This window comes from Typopeltis vanoorti, chromosome 9 (assembly GCF_054136105.1).
Source record: "Typopeltis vanoorti isolate ZY-2024b chromosome 9, IOZ_Tvanoo_1.0, whole genome shotgun sequence".
Classification (NCBI taxonomy): Eukaryota; Metazoa; Arthropoda; class Arachnida; order Uropygi; family Thelyphonidae; genus Typopeltis; species Typopeltis vanoorti.
The window spans coordinates 45,010,024-45,021,653 of NC_143557.1; the positions used below are offsets into that span (position 1 = coordinate 45,010,024).

The window sequence follows — 11,630 nt, forward strand, 5'->3', positions numbered from 1 at the left end:
ACCAAACCTCTAATTACAGAGGTATTAGTTAATTGAATACTCTACAAAATATATAGCAACATACTTAATGAAAAAGTAAAAATATACAGTGAAAAAATAATATTAGAATGTCAAAATGGATTTAGAAAAGGACGCTCTACAATGGATGCTGCTTTCTGTTTAAAACTACTTATAGAAAAAAGAAGAGAATTTAATTTGGAAACTCGTCTTTTTTATAGATTATGAAAACGCATTTGACAAAGTAAAAAGATACATACTGTTTGATATATTACAAAGAATAAATATACCTAATATTTTACTACATGCAATATTGAATATATACAAAGATAATGAAATAAAAATAAAAATAAATGAAAAGTTGTCTGAAAAACAATCTATAAACCAAGGAGTAAGACAGGGATGCCCTCTGTCTCCAACACTTTTCAATATTTACATTAATGAAATATTAATACAGTGGAACACCTTAAACAATCAAGGTATAGAAATTTCCCGGAATAACAAAATAAATACGCTATATTATTTGAAGATGATCAGGTAATAATATCAGATAAGGAATTTACAAAGAGCAATATATAATTTAAACATTATAGTAGAACAGTTTGGAATGAAGATTTCCACAGATAAAACTAAAACAATGGCATTTGGTGGACAAAATCCAGTTAGAAGCAAAATAATTATTGAATAGATAAATACTTTCAATTATCTTGGATGTGAAATATCATACGAAGGAGAAAAAGACAATTAAAAACTTAAAAATTTCTACAAATTATAGACCTGATGAATAGAACACTCAACTCAAATATAGTACAAAAAGAAACACGCTTGAAAATATACAATACTTTAGCAGCGCCCACATTATTATATGGCAGCAACATTTGGACAATAAATAAACAAGATAAATAAAGAATAAAAACAAATACGCTATATAATAAATACTCTTCTCATGAATCTCATTTCATAAGATAAAAAAAAAACGAAGATATTTTAAAAGAATTAAAAATAAAATCAATAGAAGAAAGTAAACAGTCACAAATAAAATTGGGTAGAATGTAAACCGAATGGTCAACACCCGATATCCTAAATAATTAATGAAATATAAAAACCAACTGGAAAGAGACGGCCGAGTAGGCCTTAAAAAAAAAAAAAGAATATTAGATGGATAATGAGACTGGAATAGATCAACATGGTTTATACCCGTAATTAACGTTATGATAATGATGTTGTATAGTGAATGTTTCTCATTCGCCTCTCCGCAAAATTTTTTAAAGCAGATAAAATCATAACTAATAATTGCAGTACAAGATGAACTATGCCCTACCGCAGTGTACGAGTAGTACGCTTACGAATAGCCTTTATACATAAGGTATTTCTTTTCGACGGATTATGAATTAGCTTGTCTCATACAATAGCGGTAGGGTTTTTCGTCCAGCAAAATGGAACTGCCGGTGTATTATATGCAACTGACAGACAATACAGATAGGATTAACTGCGTCAGGGTATTAATTAGGTTTCTGTAAAGCCAAGTTACTTAGTTGGGTGACTACCATTGAGCCTGACACGCAACGGAAGATGATATTTATCTATTTAACTTTTTTTGTTTAATGTTTAAGTTCGTCAGTATATTAATAATAGTGAGGTAAGTGATCGGATTATTGAAATATTAAAACTGAATAATTTCACTAACGAAAAATCATAAGACATGATTTTTCTGAACAATAGAATATCCAGAGAACTACGACGGTGTGCCGAAAAGCGATAATCACCATAAAGGAATTTAGGTAGACATGTAACTTACACATTATTCTACACGCATATTCCCCCCGACACTTGTTACAACGTTGCTGCATCATTTGCAATCCTCTGAGGAAATAAAAAGCCTTTCCCTCGTTGCACAAGCCAGTTCTTTTTGTTCCAGGTGTTTATCAGAACTTTGCAGCTCCCCACGTATTAATTTGGCGTGATAGTATCGAGTCGTACGACTCAGAATGATTAAATTCCTTAACGTGCATCGCTTGGAAGGTTGAGGCTGAGATGCGATAATGGGAATGGATGCGGCTGCATCCATCCCATAATCGCATCTCTTTGAGATATGAGAATGAGATGCTTGAACACCTGTAGATCAGTAGTTTAGCCCAACTTAGTAGTATCTTGGTTGTCAAGGATGCTGAATTACTGCTCAATATCATAATACAGATATTTCTCCCAAGTGCCATCCAACCATGATTTCCATTTGAAGTGCATGGAACTTTTTCCATGGTTCGCATAATAGATGAAAAAAAAAATTTTTTTTTTTGAAGGAAACAAAAACCAAATGTTCATAACGCAACCTTGTAAGGATAAACAACTATCTTCATCAATTATTCCCTTTCAATATTACTTCCTTCTCAAAACTGTTGTCAAAAAGTAGCACATGCTGTACCATTAATTCTTATCCGAGTTGATTCGATCCCATTTAGATTCTTCACAAGTGGATGTTTTAACGATAACCGTATCGTTCGTTGGTGTATTATAAATGCCTACGAGTTCCTTTCTAAACTCCCCTTGTAATGTTGTGTTGCTAGCTATCATCAGCAAACCATTAGTTACTGTCAACTGCTTCCGTGGGTGCGGTTCGTTAGGCACTTGCCTCAGGAGTGTTTGCAGATCCGAATATGGCAGTTGTCTATGGTGACAGTCTCGTCATGTTTTGCTCTGTTTTTTTTTTTTTTTTTTTTTTCGCGAGCCACCCGCTGATCCTTAACACCCGGTAACCTGCTAGTGACGCTTTCCGTGCTCAAGTTTAAACGTGCGTGACGTTTTAAGTTTCCAGAAACAGAAGACGTGTGTTGATTAAGTTGTAATGATGAGTCTGCCTTTAGATGAGCTGCAGTGTTACACAATCTTACGTGAACAGAGGAATGCAACACCTTCTCTTCTCTTGAAGTAGAAAGTGTTTGTCTTCCGAATAAAAAAACACTAAAGAGTTACGCTAATGGAACTGTTTAATGTTTCTGGTCTAAAAAAAAGTGTACACTTTGAAAATTCTCGAAACAGCTAAGCGGTTTTAAAGTCCCATTAAACTATCTCTAAATGCCAAAAAAATTCCTAGAAGAAGTCACACCTAAGAAATAAGGGGAAGAATAGGGGGGTCGATGTTCTGGGATATTTCCTGCAAAGGTTAAGGGATTCAAGGTCTCTATAGATAGCTTAGGATGATGCCAACTTGACGGATATCTCGGAAATCTTTGTTTCTCTGTTGCCAGTGCAGCCTTTTTCCGGGAAGTGTTTATCCAAGGTTTCCTGTAGATAGAAACACCCAAGACATCGTCTTTTAACTGCGTGATGAAGACTTTCCCAAAGGGCTTCTAATTATATTTTGCTCATTTCTCGAAATATATCCCCGTCTCACAAATACCGGTATTTTTCCTTCGATATTTTTGCTGTGCAGTTTTTGCCGGTAAGAAATGAAACAAAAATACATTTCAGTGAATTATTCAAAGAATAAAAAACAACTCTTCCTAAACATACAGTGCAATATAGGTAAAGTTTTTCTTTCTATTAATTTCCTTTCAAAACATCCACCCACATAATTACTAGGAAACGGGCTCAGCTGTTAAACGACAGTATTATGGAATCGTTTCAAGCTGAAAAGCTCTGCGAATGAAGTAAACGCTTTCTTCGCATACACCACTAACTGTAGTATTATAAGTTTTGTAATCTCTTTGTGGGGTTGGGAAAAATATGTACTGCAAGAATCAAAGGTACAGTGAAAAGGCTTTGTCATCATAAATAATATAACAATTTTATGATTTTTTTTTTTTGTCCGTGTATCAGTAGAATTTTATTCCAAACGATTGACTAGTTTGTTCTAGCAAATTTAACACGGATCGTTCCGATGTTCACATTTAGTACGCAGTTGATTTTGGAATCCCCAATTCATCTTCAATTAATCTCACGGACGATTTCTGGTTTTCTTTGATGAAATCACGCACTTTTTGGATGTCAACTTTGCTCAGTCCAGTTTTTGGACGGCCCGGCTTTTCGTCGTCCTCAAGCTTCTCACGACCGCTTTGAAATCGCTTAAATCACTCGTAAACTTGAGTACGGGATAAGCATTCATTACCATATGCTTTTTGAAGCATTTGATGCGTTTCGGTAAAACTTTTACTAAGGTTAACACAAAAGTCAATCGCAGCTCTCTGTTTGAAATTCATTTTTCCGACCGTTCGTCAAAGCACAGTCACTCTTGACATTATAACTCAGCTTCTAATGACACAAATGTCATAAACAGTTCACACAACACTAATGAAGGTTGCTGCTTTCGACAACAAAAAGATACAACAGGTGGCACCACTAGTTTCTTCTATTTGCAAAATAGGATAAGCTAGTTCGGTTTCTTTTTGGACAGAGGTTGTACAAAACCCAGTACAATATCGTACATCACTTCTCCATTACAATTTTGGCAGAACAGAGGCCACCTGTGGCGTCTGTTCTGCCAAACCAGTCATTTAGAGACATTTAAATCTAGTGGAAATGAAAGAAATAATGAAAGAGATGTCTTAATCAATTATGAGATTATGATGATTATATCTTAAGGATTTATGTTTCATTGTTCTCTGCTATATTCCGACATAGTCACAACAATACCATATACAATACTACTATTGGCTACTGTTAATAATAATAAACAATGAAGTTGATCGACTTTTTTGATGTATCCTTGCAAGCATATTAGTTATTAAAAAACTGTCTGGTTCAGGATTAGAGAACAATGGAAACTATTTTTATCTTCTTCGGTTTCTGTGGCTACAAATGCTCACACACAGAAATCGCCGATCACTTATTTAGCAAAAGAAAGTTGTTGTTTTTTAATTTCTTTGTTGTTTACATAAGCAATCAGGTTTTTATCTTTCTGTTATACATGAAAAACTCGTGGAAAGCACAATTTCTTTTTGAAAACATTTACTGCATATATTAATGACGTAAAATTTCATATAAAATGATTCAGTTTGCTAACAATTCTCTGTTAAATGCCGTTGAAGTGAAGTTGATAGCTTTTCTATACTAGTAGCCTACTTCACGCACAAACCTTGTTTGCTTACACTTGGGTAAAAGCTTAAAAGAAGAATATAATTTCTTATCAAGTGTAATATAATGTGTCATTAAAATGGATTACGTGACAAATCTTTAAGTTGCAATTTTGTTTCTATTCCTCGTCTGTTTTTGCCAATAAGTTTCACAACATGTCATCTCTTTTCTTAATGATGTGGAGTTCAACTAAGAAGAACATATTGGAAAAATACATCTGCAGTTATTGAAAGCACATTAGAAAATCTCATTTTGTTATTCGGGTTAATTGAAATTACTATCAAAGTAACTAAAGCTTTGAGATCAGTGTATTACCATCGATTGCATCGAATCTTTCTTGTTCATTCGAATGGTTTGAGAAGAATGAATCCAAATTTATTATTCTTTTACTTTAAATAAAATGAAAAGAATGGATTTAACATGATTTGATGATGTAAAAATCTTATTTAATTGTTTTCAACTGTTCTTTCATCTTATCTTACATGATCTTTAATAACTTCCGGCTCTTATGTAATACGTCATTTCCGGACAGTGGGTGAGGAAGCATTCTCTTTGCTCTTTCTCTCTCTGATCCTTTATTTCATTCTGGTTTTCTGTATTCAGCAGTTTTGCAAAGAAGAACATCCGGATATAATGTACAGTGTGAAAAGCGTGACCAAAATAAGGACTCCTCATCCTGTCACTATATATAAGTCAGTGATAACCGACAGTTAAAGACGCCAACGTAATGTTGTGTTTTCGCTGTATTGTTATTTATTAGTTATTTTAAGATAATCATTACAAAAAATATAATTTCCTTGTGACGTTACAAGAGATATTATGGTAGTAGAGACAACATTTAACCAAAATACACGATGCAGTAATACTTTTATATCTATTTCTGTGCTTGTGTGTTTGAGTTTTTTCGATATTTATTTAAGAATATTCCAGTAGTCTGGTTATTTTAAGACAAGGTTTGTTTGTTAGTCGGTTTGAGACCGACAGACTCATCTTAAGAGGAGGAATTCGACCCCTTAACTTTATTATTGAAGGATGTCGACCCTTCCGATGGCAGTGCACAGGCGCTACTTCAAAGAAGTGTCATTGTTACTATCACTCACGGCGAAACTTATTTGCGGTGTTTATTTTTGTAATGGAAAAAATAACGAGAGAAAGAGAAGAATAAGAAGATTAATTGTAAAGTGTTCTGACTGCTCTTCAGAATAATTTCAATTAATTTTTCAAAAAAAATCTATTTTATTATTTCCGAGCACTGGACGAGGAAACACTTGATGCTCTTAGGATGACAGTGTACGGTTTATCATGTTTAGATGAGCGTAGTGTTACTATTTTGAATGTCCAACTCCCGCACAATTAAAATTTAAATAATCAGTATTATCATCGCAAAATTACAAAGCAAAAATTTAGAAGCACTAAGACATATAACTAAATAAGTGTTTTTAGTTTACAAAGCTTCATAGTACGAGAATATAAAAAAATAAGGTTATAAGAAAAAGAAGACTTTTAAAAATAAGAAGACTTTATTTAATTATCCTTAGACAATGTGGATGTATGGATTTTACAATATCTTCACCATGATTCTCGTCTAAATGTAAGCTTATGTAAACTCTGATATGTGTTATTAGAGTTGTTTTTATTTTTTATTGACTATTTATGTATTCAGTAATGCAGTTACTCATCTTTCCAAGAAGAAAATGTTTGCCTCCTTATAAATAGTAAAGCATTTAAAGAAAGAGTGCAAAACAATCATTGTATATCTTGGATAATATAACAGCTACATCACAACACACCCTTTTCATAGCAAATTAAATCCTTCATCGAGTTTTGATAATTTTAAAGTGAGTAAAAAATTTCAAATGCTAAAAAACGTGTTACAGGATCTCAGAAGAAATGGATTTCTCCCTTTATTATCATTATTATTCCTCTAGATGTCATGATGTATTGTTCCTCTAGTCTGGCTTAAGCATTTGTGTTATTTAGATTAGTACAGATTAGAGAGACTGTTGTCTATAAGTGTGTGTTTTAAAACTTTGCGTCAATAAGCGTCAATAAGCGACAAAACATTGTCACTTTGCTTTCTGTAACTTATACGCTATCCTGTGTGTGAGATAGGCCAACTCAATGCTGGATGAAACCCTTGAGTGTCAGCCGCAAGACGTTTCTACTGGACGAACACGCTTCATTAACTGAATACAGAGTTCCGAGCAGACATAAGCAAACAAATTTTGCTGCAGGCAGTGAAAGAAATAGAACATGCGACTTTCCGTGTCAGTGCAACACGCTATCACTTTGACCAACCGTGCTCCTCGATCAGTGGCGCATCCAGGAGGGGGCCCAAGGGGCCCTTTTCCCCTAAAAGAAAAAGGAAAAATATACGCGAAAATTTTTCTAAAATCTTTTCCTAATTAAAATTCATTTTTTTATTTACGTTGTGTCGTGTCTTCTATTTGTATACTACTTATGAATTAGCGGTCACATAAGATGGGAATACCCTATAGCTCTCGGGAATCATGGCCGCTGTGAACGCAAGGCGAACGAAGTAGTGCTTGGGCGTTCCGAGAGTGCTACTTCGTTTGCCCAAGCCGGACCAGAGGAGATCACGGGTATCATGTATTGGCGATCACTGCAGACAATCAGTCATATGTCGCGTTCAATGTGTAGTGTGTATTCTCAAATAGTCTTCTCAACTCTCCCCCCCCCCCCAATATTAAATCTTGAGTGCTCGACCCCTTCCAAAATTAAATCCTGAGTGTGCCACTGTCCTCGATAACACAAAGAAGTACTTGAAACAGAGTAAGAAGATTCATCGTGCAATACATTTTTTTTTTTCAGCAAGAGGTTTCTTGGAAGTTGATCAACAGGTCCAGAATGAAGGACCAAAATATTGTTTGGGATTTTGAAAATTTGATAATATACATTTTGAACATACAGAGAATTAATTTGGTCTTTTGATTAGATGGTGTGGGAGTTCGATTCTTCACAGGGACCAGGGGAATGTTTCTAAGTTTGTAAGACAAGCATTATAAGCTCAAGGAACTTGTCCAGATAAAACCTTTACACACATCCAGGTCTTTTCACGATCATATATCTGCAAAGATTTGGTTTTACTGGACTTGCATTGATTGCACAATTGGTGTGTTTCCAGAATGGTTTTGTGATGTGCAGAATATAGTTTGCTCAAGAAAAAAAAAGTCAACTTTTGACGTTTCCTCTAATGAAAAAAATCAGTGTGGATTCCCAGATAAAGAAACTGTACATTTCAGAAAATGCTTAAAATTTTTCAATTTCTTAAAGAGATGGATTTTTTAAAATATATTTCCTGTACTGCACATCCTATATGTATTATTTCCATTTAACTTTATTAACTTTATAAGGAAATTCGTCATCGCTTTGATGAGAATCAGTCATTTACAGACAGAAAGAATCTTTCACTGACTGGTGTTGCCGTGACTTAACTAAACAGGTAAAACTAAAGACGCTCGTGATTATCTCTGCATATACGCAGTCCTAGATTGCATTCTTCCACTTGCATTTTATAGTCCTTCCTCTAATCTTGCCATTGGCCTAGAACCTCTTTAGTAGGCAGTGAATGGAAAGGTCCTGTAGCCTGAAAATATAGACCACCGCCCCCAAGCGGTAGAAATCTCGTTTATCTCGTCCTGTTCTCATTTTTTCCCAGCTTCCTACAGGCCCGCTTGATTTGTAGGCCGAGCATGCGAACTAAACGAGCTGCACGCTATCCTCAAGCGTCCTCTATCAACGTTGAGACTAGCTAACCTTGAGAGCTTGACGCTTCAAGTTTTTGAAGGGGGAAATACAGGAGGAGGGGGATTAAAATTGTTGCTTCCGCCTTTCGAAATCGGAATCGCTTATTACTTTTGTGGTATCCTTGACCGGGCACTTGCATTGTCGGAAAAATGTCCTCCCCCCCCATCATCAGCTATTCTGTTTTTTTCTTGTCTCAAAATTTCTTTTAATAAATGCAGCGATTTTGCTCTTAAAAAGCAAGATGAAGACTTCAGAATACAATGAAAGGTGACTGTTCATAATGTTCGTTTTGGAGCAAGAAATATCCAGTGAGTTATGATTATCTCAATTCTCCACATTCGTTTATGATTAACCTACCCCCCCCCCCTACATTTCTTTACGATTATGCATAAAACAGTTATCGGGAGCCGCCATGTTTATGCTTATCTTTAAGTATGCTTATAACTTCGTCATGTTTTCGTTTAGAATTATTCATAACGTCTATTTCGTTTATCAATCTTCCGAATGTGTTAGTGGTTATCTCACACAGTCGTATTCATTTATTATTCTCACCGACAATGGGTTATCCTGTTAATATACACTATGTTGACAAAAGTATTTGGACACCTTACTCGCCATGCAAATTTCGGATCCTATCACATGCAAATATTTAGGGAGTGTCTGAGTAAGTCTGGTAAAGGTGGGAAGTGCTGTATGTTTTTCACTGTACTCGATGTCAAAATGCCACGTTCAGCTGAACTGACAAACGTCCAGCGTGGGATGGTAGTTGGATGTCACATCAGTGGTCTTTCTGTCCGTGACATTGGTATCCGTTTCAGTATACCGAAATCCACTGTTGCTTATGTCATTCGTAGATGGAAAATTGATAGTGCTACGACAACAGGAAAACATCCTGGAACTCCACCGACACTCACTGGCCGAGATCGACGAGCTCTATCTCGGAATGTTCGAGCATCCTGCACGTCATCAGCGGTGGACCTCGCAGTCAACCTAGAAAATGCTGCAGGGACGTCTGTCAGCACTATGACTGCCCTCAGAGAGTTCCGTGCCTTAGGTTACAACGGCAGAGCTGCTGCTTATAAGCCACATATCAACTCCCTCAACGCCAAACGACGTTTGCACTGGTGTCATTCGCACATTGTTTCTGGATCGTAGATGATTGGAAAAGGGTTCTGTGGAGTGACGAATTACGCTTCCAAATGTTTCACTCTGATGGCTGTGTTTGGATCTCCAGATCCAAACACAGGTATGGGGATTGTAATGGTCGGGATTTTAGTTGAAATGGAGGATTGGTCCATTGGTGGACGTGCCCCAAAGCATGATTCTAATGACTAGCTGAACATTCTGGACAACTTCATGCTTCCGATGCTGTGGAAGTACTTCGGCAGTGACCCTTGCATGTTTCAGTACGGCAGTGCTTCCTGCCATAATGCACTGCGTGTCTGAGACTGGTTTCCACAAATTACCGTTGAAGTGTTGGACTGGCCAGCTCAGAGTCCAGATATCAACCCCCATCAAATCTTTGGGGCCAATTCGAATGCCGAATTCGCTGCAGATCACAGTGCCTGTTTAGCATCAGCAATGGGAATAGCATTGCACGAGGAATGGAAGAATATTCCTGTTGTGACGTATCAGAATTGGTTGAAAGCATGCCCCAAAGCATTTGCTGTAATGCAGACGAAAGGGGACCCCACTCGGTATTAGAAATGTAATTAAAATGCTTTTCTTTTTTATCACAACTAGGTGTCCAAATACTTTTGTCAACACAGTGTATTTATAATTATCTAAAGGGATCAGATTCGTTTATTAATGTTCCAATTTGATTTTTCTTCGGGTTTGTTACTCGTATATGTGAATAAATGGAATTACTAAAATGCGATTGCTGGAATGTCAATCATGTTTTAATGAAGGTGAATTATATTTCGAAACATGCAGTGGGATAAATTCCTTTTACTCTCAAAAATAAATAAATACCGAAAGTAAAAGGAAGTGTTGAACAAGCTTTTTTTTTTACTTGTGGCGTCGCTACTGTTCTTTGCGAGTATTGTCATGGAAACAGAAAAAATTGACACTTCCGCATATGCTCAGTTTCTACTTGGTTTGTTGCAGCTAAGAATTAAAAAAAAAAAAGAGATAAATATGTGTTTATTCGTTTAACTTCAGGTGTGACGATGTTCAATGTTTCTTTAATATAAACAATAACGGTAGAAGTCTCGACTATAATAACAAGAACAGGCTACTGGACGATGTATTCTGTTACTTAGTGAAAACTATGCATCGTTAAGCAAGTGGACAGAAGTCCGTAACGAACAGTGCGCTAGCAAAAAAAAAAAAAAAAAAAAAACCAGCCACCTGTTGATACAGGTCAACTCCACTTCTGACGCTCACAACAACTAACTCAAAACGCATGGCTTGCAGAAAACTCCCATCCGCTGCGCGGGGTGAGTGCGCGCTCGTGCTAGTGTCAAGACAAACACGTGTTTAGTGAACGGCAGCCCGTTAACGGAGCTAGTGGGTTTTTCGGTGTTTCTTACAAAGGCGTCACACATACTCACATAAGGATATATATTTATTTCAAGTTCTGTTTTGTCTTGGAAGAAGCTACTGGAATAATTTTCACTTATCGGTGTGTTTAAAAGGTGTTGTTCACTCCACTTTTAGTAACCGAAAGAATTGTATTTTTGCTTGTTGAATATCTTCGTTGCACGAGACCGTAACGAGCTCCCCCCCCCTGGAGGCGTTGCTGCATTACTTCAGGTATGTCAATGTTCTTCTCTTCCTGTTTGTAGTCATTT

At 36.2% G+C, this 11,630-nt stretch overlaps 1 protein-coding gene across 1 annotated transcript; it reads left to right on the plus strand.

Moving 5' to 3' along the window:
• The first annotated feature begins 9,555 nt into the window (after positions 1-9,555).
• LOC150103012 (uncharacterized) lies at positions 9,556-9,990 on the plus strand. Its single transcript, XM_090398046.1, has one exon. The coding sequence runs from the start codon at positions 9,556-9,558 to the stop codon at positions 9,988-9,990; it is 435 nt and encodes a 144-aa protein (XP_090254172.1).
• The last annotated feature ends 1,640 nt before the right edge of the window (positions 9,991-11,630 follow it).

Bases quoted from the DNA above. Each gene is read 5' to 3' on its own strand.
- LOC150103012 (XM_090398046.1), top strand. From the start codon at position 9,556: ATGCCACGTTCAGCTGAACTGACAAACGTCCAGCGTGGGATGGTAGTT.